Source organism: Vombatus ursinus, unplaced genomic scaffold (genome assembly GCF_900497805.2).
Source record: "Vombatus ursinus unplaced genomic scaffold, bare-nosed wombat genome assembly UNPS02014838.1, whole genome shotgun sequence".
Classification (NCBI taxonomy): Eukaryota; Metazoa; Chordata; class Mammalia; order Diprotodontia; family Vombatidae; genus Vombatus; species Vombatus ursinus.
The window spans coordinates 1,564,087-1,587,279 of NW_020954616.1; the positions used below are offsets into that span (position 1 = coordinate 1,564,087).

At 37.0% G+C, this 23,193-nt stretch overlaps 1 protein-coding gene across 1 annotated transcript in view; it reads right to left on the bottom strand.

Annotated features, from left to right (window-relative positions):
• Positions 1 to 17,716: 17,716 nt before the first annotated feature.
• The window catches only part of LOC114026395 (olfactory receptor 10J1-like), a 104,577-nt gene continuing 99,100 nt past the window's right edge, over positions 17,717 to 23,193 (bottom strand). The window contains exon 2 of the mRNA XM_027840086.1: positions 17,717 to 18,655. Within this exon, the coding sequence (XP_027695887.1) occupies positions 17,717 to 18,655 (939 nt within the window). The remainder of the gene's footprint in view (positions 18,656 to 23,193) is intronic.

The window sequence follows — 23,193 nt, forward strand, 5'->3', positions numbered from 1 at the left end:
GAAGTAATTTTTTGTTGACTCTTTAGGATTCTCTTGATAGATTGTCATCTCACCTACAAAAACAATAGTTCTCACTGTTGATTAGAGAAATGCAAATTGAAACAATTCTGAGGTACTACCTCATTCCTATTAGATTGGCTAATGGGACAGAAAACGTAAATGATAAATGTTGGAGGGGATGTGAGAAAAATGAGACATTAATGAACTATTGGTAAAGTTGTGAACTGATTCAACCATTCTATAGAGCAATTTGGAACTATGCCTACAGGGCTATAAAACCAGGCATACCCTTTGACCCAGCAATACCATTACTAGGTCTGTATCCCAAAAGAGATAAAAAACAAAAAGGAAAAGGACTTAGGTGTAAAATAATATTTATAGCTGTTCATTTCTGGGGGCAAAGAATTAGAAACTGAGGGGAGGCCTATCATCTGGGGAATGGCTGAACAATTTATGGTATGTGATTATGATGGAATACTATTGTACTATAAGAAATGAGTAGAATGCTTTCAGAAAACCCTGGAAAGACTGGCATGAGCTAATGTAAAGTGAACCTGGAAAGAATGGCATGGGCTGATGCAAAGTGAAGTGTATTCTGTACAAAGTAACAGCAGTATTGTAAGATGATCAGTTATGAATGACTTAGCTATTCTCAGCAATACAATGATTGAAGACAACTCTGAAAGACTTATGATGAAAAATGCTGTCCATCCCTAGAGAAAGAACTGATAGTGTCTGAATACAGATTGAAGCATACATTCTTAATATTCTTTATTTTTTTGAGGGTTTTTTTTTGTCTATGTTTTCTTTTACAACATGACTATTGTGGATATGTTTTGCATGACAACACATGTATAACCTATATCAAACTGTTTGCCTTCTCAATGAGGTGAGGTGGGGAGGGAGTAAGGGAGAGAATTTGGAACTCAAAGTTTAAAAATGAATGTTAAAAATTGTTTTTACATATAACTGGGGAAAAATTTTTAAAAAATCCCAAAGCAATAGTTTTGTTTTCTCTTTTCTTGTATTTTTTCTCTTGATTTCTTTTTCTTGTCTTATTGCCATAGTTAACATTTCTAGCAACATTTAAAATAGTAGTTATGATAAAAAGCACCATTTCTTTCACCTGATCTTTTTGGAAATGACTCTAGCCTTTCTCTATTACATATGAGGTTTATCCTTCATTTTGGATAGATACTCATCTTACCATACATAGATACTACTTACTATAGTAAGGAAAAGTACCTTAATTCCTATGCTATTTAGTTTTTTTGTTTGTTTTTGTTTTTACAGATATAGGCATTGATTTTGTCAAAAACTTTTTCAGTATTTATTATTACAATGCTGTGGGTTTTTAAAAATATTTTTGTTTCTAACATCACCTGTTATAGTTTTATATTTATTGTTTTCCTTATATTAAACCAACCCTGGATTCTTGATATAAATCCAACTGGTCATTACATAGAATCTTTTTAATATGTTGTTGTGGCCTCTTCATTAATATTTTATTTAAAATTTTTTCATTTATGTTCATTAGGACTTCTGGTCTATAGTTTTCTTACTCTGGCTTAGGTATCAATACCATATTTTATCATAGAAAGAGATGTGAAGTATCCTATTTTTCTCAAGCAGTTTATGTAATATTAAAATTAATTCTTCATTGACTTTTTGATAAATTCACTTGCATATCCATCTGGTCTGAGAGGTTTTTTAATTTTTTATTTTTTGGTTGGGGGTTCCAGAGGACTTATTCAGCTTCCTTTTCTGATAGTGAATTATTTAAATAATCCATTACTTGTTCTGTTAATCTGTGTATTTTATTTGTGTAAAAATATTAATCTACATCATCTGAAATATTTTTATTAGTATATAATCGAACAAGAGTTTCTTTATTTTTTGACTTTATGTAGTTTTATTTATATATTATATATTTATTTACATTTAATATAGTTTTACTTATTTATCTATTTGACATGTTTTTCTTTATTTCTTCAGTTTTTATGAATTTTCTTTTTTGATTCAGCAATTTGGTTTCCTACTCTCTTTAAAAAAATCAAATTAGTTTTTTTATCTCTTTTACTAGCTAAAAAAAAATATAGTTCCCAGTTTTATTGACCAATTCAATGAGGTCATTTTTTGCTTTCAATTTTATTATTCTCTTTTGATTTTCAAAATTTTTAGTTTGTCATTCAATTGTAGGTTTTTGATTTGTGGTTTTTTCCTAGTTTTTTTTTAAATTAAATGACCAATTAGAAGAAATGATAAAAACTATAAAAAATTTTAATCAAAGAAAATGACAATATGACAACATACCAAAATTTAAGAAATGTAGATAATGCAGTCCTGAGGGGAAATTTTTTATCTCTAAATGCTCTTTGACTAAAAAAAATTAGAAAGAACAAATAAATTAATTGGTCATTTAATAATTAATTATTTCTTCAAAGGTCTTTTATTGAATATATATTAATATACACATACATATTTATTATATTTCAAGCAGTAAATAAATGTGTTTAATATTTTTCTTTTGCTTTTTTTGGTTAGGTTTTTATACTTTTATACATGTTCAAATGTTCTAAAGGCTTTTTACATAGCTGACAAATATGTAAACTCCTTTCCCATTTAATAATCATCAGAATTCTATCATCTCTAGTTTTCTTAAAGTTATATTCATGTTCTTTAATTTCTTTCTTGTTTATCTTTTCTGTTAAATTTGCCAGGTACTCCCCATTATAGTTTTACTATCTTTCCTTGCCATTCAGTTAACTTTTCCTTTAAGTATTTAGAGGCTATATTTTTGGTGTATGTATTAAGTATTGATATTGATTCATTTAAGCATTATATAGTTTTCCTGATTATTTCTTTTTATTGTATCTATTTATTGGAGACAAATATGAAATCATTATTGATATTCCTGCTTTTTTTTAGTTCATCTGAAGTATAATAGATTCTGCTCCAGTCTCTCATTTTAAGTGTATATGAATCTTTACATTTCAAGTGTGTTTCTTATAAAAAGCATATTGTTGGATTCTGCTACTTAATCTCTTTTTCTGTTGTCTTCCATTTTATGGGTGAGTTGTTTACATTCATGTTTACAGTTAGGATTTTAATGGTATATTTTTTTTCTGTTCTGTCCTCTTATAGTTTGACCTCTCTTTCCTCTAATTTTCCCCCTTTTATTTTCTAATAAGAAGATGGTTAAGAAACTCTCTCAGAAATTCACAAATAGTAACTATAACTTTGAATGTGAATGGGATGTTTATAGCAACTCTCTTTGTGGTAGCAAAGAAATGGAAATTGCAGAGGTCTCCATTAATTGGGGAATGGCTAAACAAGTGGTGGCATATGGTTGTGATGGAATACTACTGTGGTATAAGAAATGATCAGTTCGATGATCTTAGAAAGGCATGGAAAGACTTGCATGAAATGATGAAGAGCAAATTGAGTAGAACCAAGAGAACATTGTATACAGTAACAGCAATATTGTTTTAAGAACTACTTTGAGCAACTAAGTCATTTTGACTATTATAAATACACAAATTAAAAATAAAGGACATATGAAGAAAGATACTATCTGCATCCAGAGAATAATTTTTCATACACACACACACACACACACACACACACACACACATACACCTATTTGTGTCTAATGATAGCCATCTCTAGAGAGGGAGGAGGGGAAACAAGAAATTTACATAATAACTTCGTTGTATATTTGGAGAGAATAACAAGTTGTACATGGTAGATTTGCAGTTTCACGTGCAATCATCTTTTTTGTTGTACTATGTTATGGAAATAGTTGTTTTGTTCTGTGAATTGAAAATAAAATGAATTTGTAATACCGAAAAAAAGAAACTCTTTGAATATGTGGCACTTGGTCAGTAGTTGGTGTTGGTAGCAGCAGAAATGGTGGGTCCCTTCTCCTCCACACTTGCTGCAATGGATATTGGCTGTGGGTGCTGAACTGGAAGCAAAGTATATGGTCTGGGAGGTGCTGCTATTCCTGGGGCTTTTGAGCTCAGTGTCCTGTCCTGTTTTCTTTGGGGATGTTATAGAATTATAGCAATTGAGGTAATGGCAGTGGTTTGATTTACTATGTACATGTAACTTCCTATTTCCCCTAGGATGTCTTGTTGCTTCAGCTAGGCTGACTTGCCTGTCCCAACAATGGCAGTTGGTGTTCTTGCTACCTTATGAAGCCATGGGGAAGTGCCTTATAAACTGGAAATAACTATCTAAGTGGACTTCTTGCTAATAACCTATTATCAACCTTCACAAACAGACTCTGTGTAATGAGGCAAATAGATAATACTCTCAGCTACTTTTTCATTTTTTATTAAAAAACATATATATTAGCAAAACAAACATTCAAATAAGCAAAGAAAACTCAAAAATTGAATTATACATAAAACTGCAGGCCCAAACTAGTTGATCACAAATGAATGGGTATATCGATTTTAACTAAATAATAATAATGCCACCTCATTTTCATTTGCTTCTTTTGAAAGCTCCCTTTGAATCATTTCTTTTGTACAGGCATTATCAGATTAAGTTGCTATTACTTTTTTATAGTCAGAGTTAGTGTGCATAATGTTTGGATTCTCTCTTCTTTATGTGGTGTCTGCTCCCCTTCCCAGGAGAATCCTCAGAAAAGCTACCAAGTTTTGAGACATTTCTTGGGTTAAGTATCCATTCAAAACCGTAGTTTATTTGTCCCTACTGAAGTGTTTACCTTTTATTTTTAAAAGTTTTATTGCAACACTTTTGTGGAAGTAAAAAATGAATAAAATTAACTTATAAAGAAACATAATTTTCTCAGCTAAAATATTCAAGAGAGACACAGGCAGGCAGTCTGGATAGATAATTGCCCTATATGGGTAGGTACCCAGTGAGTTTTGAGGACTGAGAAATGACCAAAATAATGATGACTTCAGAGCATTATGGTCCATCAAGTTCATTTGCATATGATTGCTTTTTAGAATTTTAAAAATTATAACTTACAAAGTTGAAAAGCAATTAACTCTTTGGAGACTGTGGGAAGATTAAATAAGGACTATTTGGTTCAGAAAACAACAGAAAGGTGTATTTCTTCAGTTTTATCTCATAACTATCAATAGGCTTTGCCTTAAGACATTGAGAGTGAGCTAAAAAACTAGCTTTGAAGAAACTAAGTGTGAAGAAGATAGCAGGAGAATAAGATAACAGGAAGGCTTCTGTTACTCTGCTGAGAGCCTGCTGATTCCACAAGAGGCATTACTTTGCTGGTTGGCTGGAGAAAGACTAGAGCATCTACTGGGAAGGTCATTAGAAAATAGTAGAATTCTAATGCTATTTGGGTTTATTGTCCTCCAGACAATCTAGAACTTGAGAGAGGAGAAACCTCTCTGAGGTGCTGGGTTGCTTTCTACTCTCTGATTTGAGAGGTGAAAAAGAGAGGAGAAAGGACGATCTTCACATCTGTTTTGCTGTGAGCAGAAGCTATTGGTTGAAAACTGATTCTACTGAGTTCATCTTAATTTCCCAGAGAAATTACTTGAGGAATTTTGCTGTGAGCTCTGCTTTGCTGTAAGAAGAGGAGAGGGAGAGAACAAGTATTTATTAAGCTCATACTATGTGCTGGGCACTGTGCTTTGCACTTTACAAATATTATCTCATTTAATCCTTTTTTTTTGTAATCAAAACTTAAAAAAATACTTGTAAAGGTACCCACACTCCCAACTCAGTTGGAATCAAACCAGCAGCTGCCTTTAGTATCTTTCAGCTGTGGTCAGAGAGATGGCTCCCAAAGAGACCTGTCCCTGCATGGTATGGTCTGACATGAGGACCACCTCATTACTTCCCTGGAATACAGCTTCTCATACGGAGAGTCCAAGTCAGGCCATCAGGTCCCACAGAACACCACACTGCAGTGGAAATACACATTTTCTGAGGTAGGTGGTTATCCCCAATTTACAGCTGAGGAAACTGAGGCAGACAGAACGGTAAGTGACTTACCTAGGGTCACACAGCTGCTAAGCATGTGAGGTTATTTGAACCAGGTGTTCTTGTACTCCAGGCCTACCACTCTATCCACTGCACCGCCTAGCTTTCCTCTAGGTGATATCTTTAATTATGTTGCCCATTCAGTTATGTTGACAATCAACAAACATTTATTAAGCACTTACTATTTGCCAGACAATGTGCCAAATGACTATTGGAACCTCACAGGTTTTTTTTTTTCCCAGGGGACTATTAACAACATGTGTTTCTTTAAAAATTGCTCATTCCCAACTTTTTGCTATTTATCCCAGTGGACATGGGAAAATTTTTTTTTCTTGTTTCAGCATAATGTCAAGCTGAGGCTATTTCCTCTAGCATTTCAGGATTTAATGAAGATTTTTTCCAGTTTTTTTCCCACTTCTCTATGCTGTAATTTACAGTTCGAGGTTATTGCTTTCCTGAATAGAACAGCTATTGTTTCATTATATCTCATGCTGTGGTGTGTCAAGCATCAATTTGGTGTTTGAGGTTTCAGAGCTGCTCTTACAATATCTTTATTGTTGTTCACTGACACATCGTTGAGGTACATTTTGATAGAGGTTGAGCTAAAATATTACCATTGCTATTTGTGCACTGGTGAGAATGGAACCCATTCAAAGACTGTTAATTTTAGGAACATTATGTGATAAAAATTGATTAGGGGTAGAGTACAACAATATAGCAGTATAGAGAGTAGAAGATGAATTCCAGTGGTGAAGATTTTGAAAAGACTTTTCATAATATGGACAGTCTGGAGCAATGTCAATTAATACCTATATAGGATTGGAGAAAAATGACAGAATAATGAACGTTCCTGGTTCATTACTTGATGTAGGGGTACATTCAAGTATCCCACAAAAGATAATAGCTAAAGATTCTGAGTATTAAGTACTAGATCTCTAGTCAGGATGAGGAGTTGGAAAAGAAGGTATAAAACACTTGTAGGGGGAGAAAGTTGGTTTGAAAATGTCACAAAATTACTGTTGTAATGTAAGACTTGAGTGGGTAGAGTTAGCTAGAAATGGAGATGTCAGCCTACTGTTACAAACAACAAGTACTTACTATTTGAAGTTAAGGCTCTTCTTAGGGGAGCATCCTTTCCCCTCTGTGGAGGAATCCTTTGAAGTTCTAGCTAAGAAATATTTAATAGTGGCACTATACTGATTAAGACGAATAGAGGATGATAATGGAAAGTCTAACTGGTGCTTGTATATGTGTCCTGATTGCATACCCTGTCACACACACACTCTCGCTCACTCTCTCTCACACACAGAGTCAGAAAGTCAATAAACATTTATTAAGAGCCTGCTATATGCTCGGTACTGTGCTAAGAGCTGAGAATACAGAAGGAGGCAGAAAGTCTCTGCCCACGAGGAGCTTTCCATCAAATGGGGAGAAGACAACACATAAAAGAAAACTGGAAAGTTTGAGGAGGAGAAGAGTATTTGATCTTGGCCTTGATGAAAATTTAGAGGAGTACAACTAGCTGGGGAATGATGAGATAGCTGCCCTCTGTGCCCTCCTTTAATGGAGGATCTGGGAGGAGCTCTCCATTATCCATCCTCCACCATCTCCAGAGCAAGGGAGGAGTCCCAGGGGCCCCAGGGTCAGAGGTACTGAGGAGGTGTGATCAGAGTTGTCATGACCTTGTAGGATAATAAGATTCCAGAGGACATGATGAAAGTCCAGAAGAGTTCAGTCAGGTGGGAAATGAGCACACACACACACACACACACACACACACACACACACACAAACACATACAATAAAGTTCCCTGCTGCTGCTTCTCTTTGAGGATTTGTTTAGCTCAAATGTCATCCCTCGACTTAAGTGTCTCAAGTCATTGCGTCAAGTCAAGCTGTCTTGGCCATAGAATAAAATGTCTCAGGTGGTTCTAACTGCTTTCTAGAGCTATCCACGTGTGTGGGATCTGTGATGGTTGAGGACAGAATTCCATAGGATAGCTCCAAAGGGTCTTTGGACTTGGCCAGCTGGTGAGTGCTTTTCTCTTCTCTGCATCAGAGCTTACTCATGGTTGAGACACTGTGATAGATAAGAGGCTCTGCAAAAATGGCACTTGGTAATTTATATGTCAGACCAGGTTTTTTTCTGCCAATATGATACTTTAATGGAAACCTTCTGGCTTCCCTGGCTTCCTTAAAATCTCAGCTAAGATCCCACCTTCTGCAAGAAGTCTTCCTTTATCATGCTTAATGTTAGCACCTTCCATTTATTGTAATCTTATTGCAATTCTGCAAGGGAACAGATCTGTTCTGCCTTGATTATGCCAATTGTAGGGTGGCATGCCCTCTTATAAAATACTGAGATATGGGGCAGTTGATAGAGCACTGGCCCTGGAGTCAGGAGAACCTGAGTTTGGACACTTACTAACAGTGTGACACTGGGCAAGTCATTCAATCCTGGTTGCCTCCAAAAAAGAGAGAATACTGAGATACTGAAGAAACTGCTCGTTTGGTCATTAATAGGTTTTATTAGGGTTAATTGGGGGAGTTTACTCACAAGGGGCCAATCATCCTGGGACCAGCAGGACAAAGTAATATTGTAAATCCCTTCACTAACCCCAGGTAAGGCCAGGTGTTACATAGAAACAAAACAATGAAGGCATGGTACCAGGGATGGCCCAAGGTCATGTGCAAGTTTTCCCATGGGACAGCTGGAGTTTCTTTTGATATTTATGTTTACTCAGGGTATTTTACATCATTCTGTGGAGTCCTAGGTCACGTTCCCACTCTGGCTATACTAGATATACAAATATATCTAGTTGTTATAGCTTATTTGTACTTACTTATTTGCCTGTTGTCTTCCCCATTAGATTGTAAGTTACTTGTGACTAAGGACTATCTTAGTGCTTAAGGATGGTGCCTGGCACATAAATGCTTACTGACTGACTAATTAAACTAAGTCTGCAGTCCTCTCTTGAATGCATCCAATGTCCATATGTCCTTTTTTGACCATAGTTATAATAAAAGATAACACTACTTCTTCAGTTGTGCTCTGCTATTGCATTCTTGTGTCAAGATTCTATGACCTCTGGTGTGGTGTTAAGTGATTTTGTTCTTCTAGGAAAAATTTTTTTCCCATTGTTTTATTTCTCAGGAAATTTATAATAATAGCTAGTATTTATACAGCACTTTAAGGTTTGCAAAGTGCTTCACATGTCTTATGTTATTTTATCCTTACAAGAACCCTGTGAAGTAGGTACTATTATTTTCCCCCTTCTACAGATGAAGAAGTGGAGGCTAGTGGTTAATAGAGGTTAAGTGACTTGCTCAGGGTCACACACAGCTAGCAAGTGCCTAGCACTCCTCGAAGTCCATCTAATTTCCCCTGATTTCCTGCCTTTGGATCTTTGTGATCAGGCATGGCGTCTTACTTTACTTCTATATCTCATACACATGAAGGTGCTTGAGGTGGTTTTCATTAGGATTTCTATTTAATAAGTCATTTTTTGTTGAGAAAAAACATAACCAAACCCTATTGGATGAGTCAAGAAAAACACCTGAAACCTAGGCACTAAACCTCTTATTGAGAAAGAAGAAATAGAAATAAAACTCAAGAACTTCCTGCAAATACAATGATTCAATATCTAAAGGACTTATGAAGAAAAATGCTATCCATCCCCAGAGAAAGAACTGATGGTGTCTGAATACAGATATTTTTTACTTTATTTTTCTTGAGTTTTTTTATCTATGCTTTCTTTCACAATGTGGCTATTGTGGCTATGTTCTGTACAACTACACATGTATAACCTATATTGAATTGTTTGCCTTCTCAATGAGGTGGGATGAGGAGGGAGAAAAGGAGAGAATTCGGACCTCAAAGTTTTAAAAACAAATGTTAAAAATTGTTTTTACATGTAACTGGAGAAAAAAAATCCTTAATAAAAAAGAAAACTTCTGCAGAAGGATGGACTGTCTGAAGATGCTGACCAATGTATGGAGGAGAAAAAACAGACATCTGAAGGTACAGATCAAGTTGGATACAAGCCAGTGCAAGGATTTCATTATGGTAAGTTATATTTCTTTTCAGGAAAGTTGCCATGTTTTGTTGGCAAGGAATCATTCCAGTTCTGGGTCACAATAACACTGCAGCAGGGGCAGGTGACTGTGATAGTGAAAAGGAAGAGACTACTCAATTCTCAAGGGATTCACTTTCAATCCAGTGTGTAGTCTGAAGTCTTAAAAGCCGTATGGCACAGTATTGGCATGCTTGCAGTGGCTAAGGGATGCAATTTGTTAGTGCAGAGAATCTATAGGAATCTTATATTAAATTTTTCAATACACATTAGTATGAAGGGAAAGATGCCTCCAAGTTCATGTTACTCTTGGAGAGGCTGCTTCAGAAATTTGCAGTCAGAGGAACAGTGGAACCAGGAGGTATAGACAATGTTTGATTGTCTTAAGTAAACAAATGAACTTACAGGTATCAGGCAGATGCTGTTATGAGAGCACCTGATTAGACTTAAGATGATGAAAAAGCAGATTGGGCAAAATGCGCTGATGGACAGGATATTTGAGTAAAAAGCTGACTCACTGTGGAGTCTCATGTACACCTGAATAGTTTCTGCAGGCCCAGCTAGAGTGGAGATGCTGAGTAAGTGCCTTGCTCTGTGTGGTTGCCAGAGAATCAATGACCTTCTATGACTCAAGTCTATCTCATTCTATAGTGAGGTAAGCTGATTGCCCAAGAATCTGAGAATTCATTGGTCTACCCAACTATAACTTAGCTCTGAGCCCCCTCCCACTAGCAAAGCCACACATCTTTAAAAAAATTTGCTATATTTCCAGTGAGGGCTAGTCATGTTATACTATCACAATGAAATTGGATCTCCAGTGAAGAGGAGTTTAAGATATGTAAAGTTTCAATTGGTTATTTCCCAATTGCTACTCCCCTTGAGAATACGCTTTATGTTCAACTCTAGACAAAGAGGCAGAAACTAAGGAAGAAACCCTAGATTCGTGGCAAGGGAAATGGATTCAGGATCTAAGTAGACTCAGTATCTCAATCATTTGACCATGACCATGACCGTCTCATCATTGTTAGAGACCTCAAGCTTCTCCTGCCCACAACCAGGCCATTATGGAGCAGGGTGAGTAGGTTCAGCAGCTGGCTAGTGCAAAAAGAAGTCTGCTGAGGCCATTGTCTCTTCCCACCTTAAGTACTTCTGTCTGCTAATATCGCATCACATTACTTACTCTGTTGCTCCCACAGTCCAAAATCTTTGTTGCTCGACACAGCTGTGGGGAGAAGCAGCTGTAGAGTGAGGGGAGCACAATGCCCAAGCTCTGTCTTTAGGTGTGGGCAATATGCTAAGCCCTGGAGATAAAAAGACAAAAGCAAAACAATCGCTGTATTACTACAAACAATTGGATTGTTTTTCTGTACTGCTATTGAAATTTGGAAAGACCATACCTTTTTTTGTTTGTTAATTTCTGTTGAAAGAAATGTAATGAAAATAATGGGGAAATCCTAGGTCCTTTAGATCAATGATATCAAATAGAAATAGAAATGGGGGCCACTAAACCCTACATAAGGATCTCTGTAGGTTCATATTGCCTTAGAAAACCACATATTAACAATATCTATATCTATTGTAATTTTTATTTTGTTACATATTTTCCAATTACATTTTAATCTGGTTCAGCAGTACTCTGGAGTGTTGTCAAGCACAATGCATTATGCTTGATGTCTCTGCCTTAGATGATTATAAAGCTGAAGATCTGTGATCCTTGGAACACAAACTTGGTCCAGTCACTTGGGAGCTAAAAGCTGGAACATTTGACCCAGAGCAGTTTCAGTATAATCCTGTTGCATTTAAATGGTTTATTGGGGTCCTCTGAAATTCTGATGAGCTTACCCACTGTAGCTGGGGGCTATCATCTCCAGATTGCCAAGAGAACTTCTTGCTCATGTAAGACTCAAATTTTGTTAGATCATACCATAACATTCCCTCTCTTTTCTTGCAGTAAGATTTTTTGGGAATGGTGGAAAATGATGAATAACTATTCAGCATGAATGATGATTCGAAAGAGGACAGTGACCCAAAGTGATCTTTGGGAGAGAATGGTAATAATGATAGTGCTGCTGCTGTTGATAATTGTTGACATTTAGATAGCATTTTAAAGCTTATGAAATGTTTATATGTGTGATCTCAAATTTGAATCTTATTCTAGTCCTGTGAAGTTAGTACCGTAAGTATTTTTCTTTTTTCTTTTTTTTTTTTTACAGATCAGGAAACTGAGGTTCAGAGAGACAGAAAGAAGTAAGATTTCATCTGCAGCCAGGTAGATTTAGAGCAAATATTATAGTCCATAGGGAGCCTTAGCAAAGGGAGATTATTACTGTTTTGTCCCTTCCAGCTCTGATATTGTATGAGAACTTTTTCAAAGGAAGCTTCACTTTGGGATTTGTGATGTGAAGAGATAAGCAGCTGCCTGATGAGAAACTGTGCTGGAAAATTGCTATTATGAATGAATCTGAGATACATCTTTGCAGTCCTATTAACCTGGGGAAACAAACACCATGTAAGATACAGAGTGACTTATGATAAGTATAGTACTTATCCTGTGGCAAGATCTGGTTAAAAGATTCTGTTAGCAGAATAGTATTGGGAATAACCTTAAGTCAGGGTGGGACTAGAGACTACGGGTGTGTTACATGTGACAGCTACAAAAAGAGATGAGAAATATGGCTATGAGATATTGTAATGTATGAATAGGCCCAGGCCACAGAGCAGCTACCACTATTGTCACCTTAGTCAAACACCACAAAGTGAGGTAGTTCTGTAATATTATACATTTAGAATCCGAAGGTACCTTAGAGGTCATCTAATTCAAACTCTCCATTTTACAGGTGATGAAAATGACTTTCAGAATCATGGAATGATGTGTCTAAGGTAACACAGTTCATAAGTGGCAAACCTAAGTTTAAACTTATGGCCCCTTACTTGAAATTCAGTGTGCTTTCCACTAAACCAGTGGCTGAATAGGAACAGGGAAGGGCGTACTGGACCAACATGCAGGATTACTGAGGGACAGCATTCCAAACGATTTGTGTCAAGTTATAGGCATATGTGTATGTATATTTAACTATGTATATAGTTTTTAGAAAGTAAGGAACAATGACTATATGATACATGCTACACAAAATGCGAATGGGTTAGTGTAACTTATATCTGTATACTTAAAAAATGACCAAACTGAAGTTGTGAATGTAGAGTGAGAGCAGTGTGGAAAACAAGCAAATTCTGCTTGGAGTGGGATGGCAGGCAGGTAGCTGGCACAGCGGAGAGAGTATTGACTTGAAGTCAGAAAGATCTGAATTTAAATCCAGCCTCAGACGTGTACTAGCTGTGTAACCTTGGGTAAGTCACTTAATTTCTGTTTGCCTCACTTTCCTTTACTGTATAATGGGGATAACCTACTTTACCTACCTCCCAGGATTGTTGTGAAAATCAAATGAGTTAATATTTGAAAAAAATGCTTAGCATAGTGCCTGGACATAGAAGGCACCATATAAATGTTTATTCCCTTCCCTATCCTTCCCTGGACAAATCACTTAATGTCTTTCTCTGCCTTAGTATCCTCATCTGTAAAATGGGGATAGTAATAGCTCCTACTTCCCAGTGTTATTCTGAAGATTGAATGAGATTACACGTGCAAAGCACTTTGCAAACCTTAAAGCGCTATATAAATGTTAGCTAAAATAAATTTAAAAAAAGCTAGGATGGTAAACACTTGAAATACCTTACTTTTCAGGGTCTTAAGAGAGGGGAGGAATATGTTTTTAATTTTACATATGTATGGAAGGTATAGTAGTAAATAGTAAATAGCTGACCCAGTGTGGGGAAGGGCATCCCCCATCTTCTCCCACCATTCCGGTTATGTTTATGGGATGGGACTAAGTGACTGAAATCCAATGCTCTTTGTAGTTGTGATACCCTATTGTTGTTGTTGTTGGGGTTTTTTTTTTGAGGTCATGACATTATACTCCCTACCCATAAGAGCAATATGTTAATTTTTAATGTATGCCTTCTGGGAAGTCCCTTCATATTTCATTGTGTCATAGATGTAACCCTGAATTTTCAAAAGCTATGTCAATGGAAAGTGATGGATTGTATTTCTAACATCTGAGGACCAGCCCAGCTAAGTTCAGAGAGGCTTATTTTGAGTTTGGACACCAGATGGTGATTTAAAAATAGACTTTTATTAATATCTTTGTTTTTAAATCATTCAGATTTTCTTGTTTCCTTTTCTTTTTCCCCTCCTAGAACGTCATCATTTATACCAAAGAAAACATTTTTGAAGAAAAAGAGAAGAGAAAAAAATCAGCAAAACCAATCAGTATCAATGATCAGGGTTTTTTTTTTTTGGGTGGGGGGAGGGAGGACATTAACTGTTAAAGATTATCTCAGAAATTACTGTGGTGCAGTGGAAAGAGGCTTTGGAGTCAGAGGACCTGAGTTCTTGCCTCTGTCACTGCCTGTGAGATCTTGGACAAAACACTTTAACCTCTATGGACCTCAGTTCTTCCATCTTAAAATGATGGGTTTAAACTAGATGTTTTCTAATTTCCTTATGGCTCTAAGTCGATGATCTTGAATCATAGAGGGGTTGCAATGTGCAGAGGAGAAGTACCCATATGGGCACAGTAATGGATCCTTGAAGTATTGAATTATTTAAAATATATACATTAGTACTCTGCTGTAACACTGGTGCTGGAGGACAAACACTCACATTATAAGCTTTCTCTGGTACTTAGTAGAGGAGGTGATAGCAACAGGAAGTTATAGACAGGCAATTTTAGTGTATTTCAGAGAAAAGCTTTCTGGCAATTATAGCTATCTGATAAATCCTTTTTATACAAAGAATTCCTTGTCTTTGTAAATGCTTAAGTGGAGCCTGGATGACCACTTGTCATGGATTCGTTCTTTATCAAGAAGGTTACACTGAATGATCTTCCTGGCCCCTTCCAGCTGTAGCATTCTATGATTTAATAATTCAAGTATGAAAAATTCAGTTCACCTTAGGGTTTGTTCTCATACTACAAAGGCAAGTGTGTCTTGCATTTGAAGCTGCTAGTGCTGAGGTTATGGCAGCTCAAAAAAACAGAAAAAAAATTCTCTTTTGGTGGTAAGAGAATGACTAGCAACCTGCCACCTATGCTTACTTCAGGGACATTTACAATGGGGAAAAAAGAAGCAAAGCATACATTCCTGCATCAACTTTTAAAAAAGCTGTCAATCAAATGCTCTTGAATCTCCCCAAATGTCTTCTCCAATGTACTTATGAAAACATCTCCAGTGAAAATTTTCAGAATCTTAAGGAATAGTTCCTCATTTTGTGCTTTGTCTATAAAAATATGACAATATTTGTGGGAAAAATTAAGAACTTTTTCCTTGGGGTCAATATGCTATAATTAGAAAGGCATTGGTTTCATGGGAATAAGGAGACTTTTGAAAAGTATTGAGTATCTACTGTATGCAGTGTATTATCTTTCTTAGACAGTGAGGGAGGACCAAGATAACTAAGATTCGGTTTATGTCTCACTGTGCTTATAGTCTAATGGGAGGATATAACACACATAAATAATTAATACACAAAGATAAAGGGATAGTGCTTCTTGAGCTCTAGGGGGAGATTTATGACTCACTTGGGGGATCAGGAAAGCCTTCACAGAGGAGGTAGCATTTAAGTTGGTCTTTTGAGGATGGGTAGGAATTCAACAGAGGGAGTTGAGCTTGGGGATGGGGAGGAGGTGATTCCAGGCAGAAAGAATAGCACAAGGAATGGCATGGAAGTGATTTATTGGTGGAAATTATGGAGGAAAGTAAGTTGTCTAATCTGACTACATTATTGAAAAGTATGAAATAAACATAGAAGGGCAGGGTAGCACTGTGTTGTGGAGAACACTGAATGCTAGGCAAAGGAATTTGAAGGTTACTTAATGGGGGCTTTTGAAGGGTTTTGAATGGACTGGTGAGTACAGAGCATCATTCTGACAGCAATATAGCCTGTCAAATAAAATTTAGTGTGATTAGTTGCTGGGTCTCCCTTTCAAATCAATTTACTCACACTTTAGAAATCGTCATGTGGTACAAATATATTGTTCTTGAATAAATAAGGTGCTTCTGGTTATTAGTATAAAACATTGTGAATGAAGATTTTGGTCATGAATGTGACCATCTATGTGACTATACATTATCTTTGTGTAGAAGAATCAGATTAAACTTAAATTAGTTTGAATTAGGATAACTTTTCGTCAGGATATAAACTACCCTAAGTACAAGGACTAAAGAAGGTCAGAAAGCACATTATATATTACAGAAAAATTTCAAGCAAGAACAGTTAGAGTGATAAAAGTTCTTCAGTGCAAAGAGATGCAATTCATTATCCTAAAAATTGTTATTCCAGAAAATTCAGTTATGTGGAGTACCTCTTTCCCCACTATAAAAGGTTGGTTTGAGGATGAAATGGGATAACATATGTAAAGTGCTTGCAAATCTTAAAGTGCTATATGAATTATCATTATCATTATTATTATTAGGGATAAATGATAATAAAAATAATAATAGCTAGTATTGATACTAGGATTTTAGAGTTTGCAAAGCACTTTATAAATACCATCTCATGAGATGATACTTCACCACCCAGGCAGTGCAAATAAAAAAGTAAGGATAATGGATGGAGGACCTTTGCTACTTTAGGCATTATTTTTTGTTATCCAAGGCTGAGGGCTCTTTCTGATGTTTTATTTGGGAGTCCAAACTTAGTGGACCACAAAGAAGTTGTCCCTGCAGCTACTTTTGTTCCTGTCTTTATGGCCTGTGACAACAGATAAAGGACAAAGGTCCAGTTGGCTAAGGGGAGAGGTATAGGGGATGGGTAAGATAGAGGAAAGCTCTCAAAGCATAAATGTCCAGGCAAAGACATGTTATAATACCTATAAAGAAATGGTGCCATGTTGGAAAGGGGTATACATTTCTCACCTGGGACCAAACACAGTCCTACTTGAGGATTTTCTTTACTAGTTCTCTAGTGATCCTACCCTCAAAGCTTCTGGAGTGGTAGTTGTTCCAGTCTTTTTGATTGGGGCAGGGAGAGGAAAGAGGGAGAGGTGGAATTTAAGTTCTGACATGGACAATAAAATTAGGGGTCCTCTCCTAAGATAAAGATGTGGCAGATCACACGATGAGGCCAAGCCTAGATGCTGGAGCCAGAGGTCTAAATTGTTGTACTGGATTATGTCTATTTTTGGGTAAGATTTCTAGGTTCTAAACCTCCCAAATCTATGCTCCATAATTTAAAAAAATTTACCTCCTTTCATAATGTTACTTAAGTTCTTTTGGAGAAGTCAAACCTTTGTCTCCAGGTGAACTAAGGAGAAAAACAGAGTGTCCTCACTTAAACCAGAGAATACACAAGGGAATCTAGGATTACCAGGAATCAGGCAAGGAGGTGTGGAAGCAGTAAGAGAGGGGTGCCCAATTCCTTTTTAAGCAGTGGAGACCCAAATCAGATTACTTTCTTGTTTATACTTCCTCCAATGAATTAAGAGGCTCTATACAAATTTAGGAATAAAAATGATATTTAATATACTTGGACTATTTGTAATATTTGTGGTCAACATATAAGCTTTATGGGCCCAAAGACTGCTTGAGAAACACACAGTTGCTTAGGGCAGTTTTTTGCCCATGGCTCTCCTTAGGGCATCCTTGACTTCCTTATTTCTCAGGCTATATACCACAGGGTTCAACAATGGTGTGATGAGGGTGTAAGTAATGGAGAGTAATCTATCTTGTTCCACTGAATTCTCTGATTTGGGCTTGAGATAGGCAACGGAGGCACAGCCATAGTGGACAATCACCACTGTGAGGTGGGAAGCACAAGTGGCAAAGGTCTTTTTCCGCCCCTCAGCTGAGGCGATTTTGAGGATGGCAGAGATAATGAGGATGTAGGAGATAAAAACTAAGCCCATAGGTACCAGGATCACCCCTGAGCTGATGATAAAGGTGATGATCTCATTGATTGTGGTATCTATACAGGCAAGCTTCATCATGGGGCGAATGTCACAGTAGAAATGGGCCACCTGTGCTTCACAGAAAGGCATGTTGAATATAGATGTCACCTGTATAGATGCAACAGTCAAACCAATGGTCCATGCTCCACTCACTAAGTAGATGCATACCTTTTTATTCATGACAATCATATATCTCAGGGGGTTGCAAATGGCCACATAGCGGTCATACCCCATTGCTGTGAGGAGGAAGCAGTTGTTGATGGCCAAAGTGACAAAGAAGAACATTTGAGTGGCACAGCCCTCCAGTGAAATTGGCTGGTTCCATCCTGTGAGGCTGGACAACATGCGTGGGATGATGACTAGTGTGTACAAGGTCTCAGAAGTGGACAAGATGCTCAGGAAGAAGTACATGGGGGTGTGGAGATGGCAGTCAATGCAGATAATGGTCACAATGATAACATTGCTGGCCAGGGTTATGGTGTACAAAGTGAGGAACGCTGCAAAGAGTGTGATCTGGTGTTCATGGAAGCTGGAGAATCCCTGGAAGGTGAACATGGTCACCTGCGTGTGGTTCTTTCTCTGCATCGAGAAATCCTAGGTTCTGAAAGTAATAAAGGGAGTCAGTGTGTGTGTGTGTGTGTATCTGTGGCTTCCATTTTTTAAGTAGGCTTTAAGGCACAGTATAGGGACTTGATCAAAATGTGTCCTAAAGTCTTGGTCAGGAGAACTCTAACAAAGTAAAGAAATCTGTTTACCTAAACCCTTACTGTTCATTTTTCCTTTAATCATTAACTTAGAAATTACCCATTTCAGAGGCCATAGCACATCTCTTTTTAGAGGTTAATTATGGGTGTAGTGTCACTATTGGTTGGTATGTTTTCCTGAGCATGTCATTCTTGAATCATCAGAGGGTCTCTCAGTGTGTCTAGTCATATTTTTCTTCCTGCTCCCATTCTTAATATTCAAAATGGTTTGGAGGAGATAGATTAAGGTTCAATGGGTCTCAGTTTATTAAAAGCATGCTCACTTAAGAGGAATTTAGTTAATATGAAAGAAGGGACCCCTCAAAACCTATTCCTACCTTAAGGAATTATGGTCACCATATTGTCTTGTCCTGTCCTGTCTAGAAGGAGAGCCAAATTATCTCATAGGTAAACTTTACATCCAGTTGATCTTCAACAATGACTGGCCTTTTTACATCGTATTATTTGTGCTAATAATTTCTCTTGAAGCCACCATTTAAATAAACAAAACATTGAGTAGGAATATAAATTTCAACACGAATAGTCTATTGAATTGTTTGATCTTTGACCCAGCAAATACTTGGATAGGTTTTCACTGCTCAACAAGGACTTCAGCCTTCAGTTTCCCCATTTGTTGTTTACTCCTATGCAAATATTCTTGTTTCTATATCACAAGGAATACCCAGGAAAGAAATCTCCATAGAGATCCATAAATTCAAGCAATTGAGCAGGTGCTAAAAACCATTGTAAAAAAAAAATCCTAAAGGAGTAAAGTTACAAGTATTATGGAAGTTTGAGGCTGGTGAAGTAGGCAATTGAATTTCAAACACTTCAGAGATTGAGATGATCTACACAAATGGAAGGCAATATGATGACCATTTTCTTAGAACTTCTGGGATTATGCTATATTTAATACCTGTTGGTTTCATTTTGTGACAATCACAATATTGTGAATATTTTGACTTTCATTAACTGCAAAGCAAATGTCTGATTTCATCATAGTAATCAATGGAAAAATATAATTCATTAAATAGAAATACACATTATAGTATTGTTGGAATACATTTTTAAAAATGTGGTCTTTACCAATAAACTATAAATTCCTTGAAATCACTATTATATGGAATATAGTACAGTTTCCCTGCATACTGTGTTTAGCACAGCACAAAATGTTAGACATGAAAGGGGCCTTAGATTATGTAATCCAAGCCCTTCATTTTATGGAAAAGGAAAGTGAGCTTCAGAGCACTTATTGGGTTGTTACACAGAAGAGACAGAATAATAGGATAATAGGTTTAGAATGAGAAAACACTTTAGTGGCCATGGAATCCAACCTGACTCATTTTTAACAGATTAAGAAACTGATGAAAGTGTCTTAGGCAGGATTCAAACTCAGGTCTTCCTGATTCCAAGTCCAGAGTTTCATCTACTGTACCAATATATATTATATATATATGATAAATTTCTTGGCAATTACTAGGTGATATCCCACAAGTCTTAGTGTGGTTTTGAGCTTTTATAGCTCCAAGATCACACAGCTAATATCTGAGGCATGATTTGTATGAATTCTCAGTCCAGTGCCTTTGCCACTCCACCACATTGTCTTCTAATGCCTTCTATACAATGATTATTGCCTTCTCGGCTAAAGTCTGGTCTCTTCCAGAAAGCCTTCCCCTACCACTCCAAATATATACTGATTTTCCCCTTATCTGGACTCGTCACACAAGCTAGCTTTAATTTTATGCTGTTTTGTGTTGTCTCCTCTTTTACACAGTTACATGTTGTTTTGGCAAGCAGACTCTTAAGGACCTTCAAGTCAGGGCTGTATCTCAGATTTTGGCATAAATTCTTTTCAGTGCCTAGTTACACAGTGCTAGGTATAACACTGATTGACGCACAGATTATACACATATGGCAGACTTTATTTCAAATATTTCCTAGACGGCTCCATAAGCAACAAATAAACTAAAAAAAAAAATTCTAGACATTGACAGGTGTCCTTCTATAGGTGGACTCACCAGGGGACAATTGTGCAGAATAGGACTTCCTGGAGGGTGTCAATCCCCACCATCCTTTCCAGAGAAGATTCTGCTGCTATGGACTCATATTATTGCTAACTTACACCTTAAAACTCTTCCCCCTTCTTATAGCAATATCTATAGGAAATCAGGGAAAATCATGAATGAGTATTAAGTTGGATGATAATCACTTGACATGATTCTTTTCCAGAAAGGTCATCATCATCATTGCAACTGATATTTATATTGCTATTTCAAGTCTGCAAAATGCTTTACATGCATCATCTTATTTAAACCTCACAACAACCTGTGCTGTAAATACTACTGGCATTATTATCCCATTTTCCAGATGAGGAAACTGAAGCACTGAGAAGACAAGAAAGAAAGAAGGTACACGTATAGCTGGGTACATTTAGACAAAATATGATGGGCCATGTGAAACTGTTTCAGCTCTGACATTGCGTAAATCCTCTTTCAAAGAAAGTCTTTGTATCTGGGATTTGTGGCAGAGGGGGAATAAACAGTTGCCTGACAAGAGATTTTGTTCTGGGAATCCTTAGTATAGTATATAAAGTAGATGATAGATTGAGGGCTAGAAGAGACTTTATGAAGTGCAACACTTTCATTTTACAAATGAGTTGAGGAAAATGAAGCACAGATAAGTTATTTGCCTAGGGTCACATACCAAACAAGGATCTCAAGCAAGATTTAAACCCAGGTTTTCCTGATTTCAGGTCTGATACCCCATCCAGTATGCTATGCTACCTGCTGGTGAATTTGAGATCCATCTTTGTAGTCCTACTGACCTGGGCTTGTAAAGACCTTTGAGTATAAAGTAGCCAAAGCATAGAATTTCTTGTAAGATGACAGAAGAAAAGGACATGATTTTGCTGAGAGAACAATATTGGATATTACCTTAAGTCATGACAGGATCACATATTTTGTGGGTCCATTTACACATGACAGATACAACAAGGAATTAGAATAATGATTAAAGGACACAACAGTTTAGTAATGGATTCAGCTGAAGCAATAGATAGACTTACAGTAAGGACCTAGGAGCAGAATTATACAACAGAAATGAGGAGGAAGAAGAAATTGACTGAGAAAGGCATTTCACCTCCAATGGTTTCCATTTCCTCAGTTATAAAAAGTTTGTATTAGATAACCTCTAAAAGTCTCTAAATTTGCATAGCCTGCTAGAAAACTTTCACTTAGGACTTGAACAAGGGTCACTCCAGTACAAAGATTAGCCAGACAGATGTTGTACACCCCATTTATTTTTGTGTATTGTCTTCCCCCACTCGAATGTAAGCTCTTGGCCCTGCTTGTGATTCTCTTGATTTCACTTTCATGCCTCAGCTTTCTTCCTACCCTGGAACTTCCTTTAGCACCTGGGGTCTTTGCACCCTGGAACATTCTTCCATTTCTGTGGTCCCTTTCTCCCACTGGTAAGTTCCTCTGTGGTCTCCATTTTGTGTAGAAGCCAAGGTTAACCACACTTCATTGCCCTCCTGGGTCTATTCATGACTCTCTGGACTTCACCACTTCACCCCTGCTTAGACATCTGTTCCCCTCCTGCTTTTCAGCTTCCTTTTTGTGTGCTGTCTTCTTCTGTTAGAATGTAAGCTCTTTGAAGGCAGGGCCTATTTTTCCTTTTGCTTATATTTGTATCCTCAGTACTTAGCACAGTGCCTGGAATATAGTAAGCATGTATTAAATGCTTCTTGCCTGCCTGCCTACCATTTGAGCGTTTAAATGCTGGTAAATGCTTAACGAGCTACTCTCTGAAAAAAAATTTATATGTATTTATATATGACACAAGTTTAAGTTTAATCTGGATTTTTAACACTTTTTTTTCATCACTTTCTTAAGTCCAGATGATCTATAAAATAATGTTTGCTGATTTTGGAGATGTAAATGTTCACACTGAAAATTTAACAATTGACTCTCTCAAGCAGGCTTCAGCACATCCCTATATGTAATGCACTAGGGAGGAATATTTCAGAAGCTAGAGCAAGAACAGGATGACTCCCTATGTCAAGAAAAGATGGCGTGTGGGAAGAAGGGGTCCACATGCCTGCATGCAAGAGTGGGCCAGGGGAAAGTATGAGGGAAGCCTATGGGACCAAGGTATAGGGAAAGAGGAGAGAACTCACTCAGAACTAATCTCTGTCTAGGGGTGCTCTTGAAGATCACTCAAAGACAAGGGAAGGTAGTGAAAGGATTTGGAATGAGATTTGTAGGATGCAAAGGAAGAAAGGAGAATTTCAGCTGTCAGTGGGGACAGAAGGGAAAAGAAGAACAAAAATGCAGAAATTATAAAGTTAGAGATTCAGTCTGGAACTCAGAAGAGAGGTCAGGCCTAGAG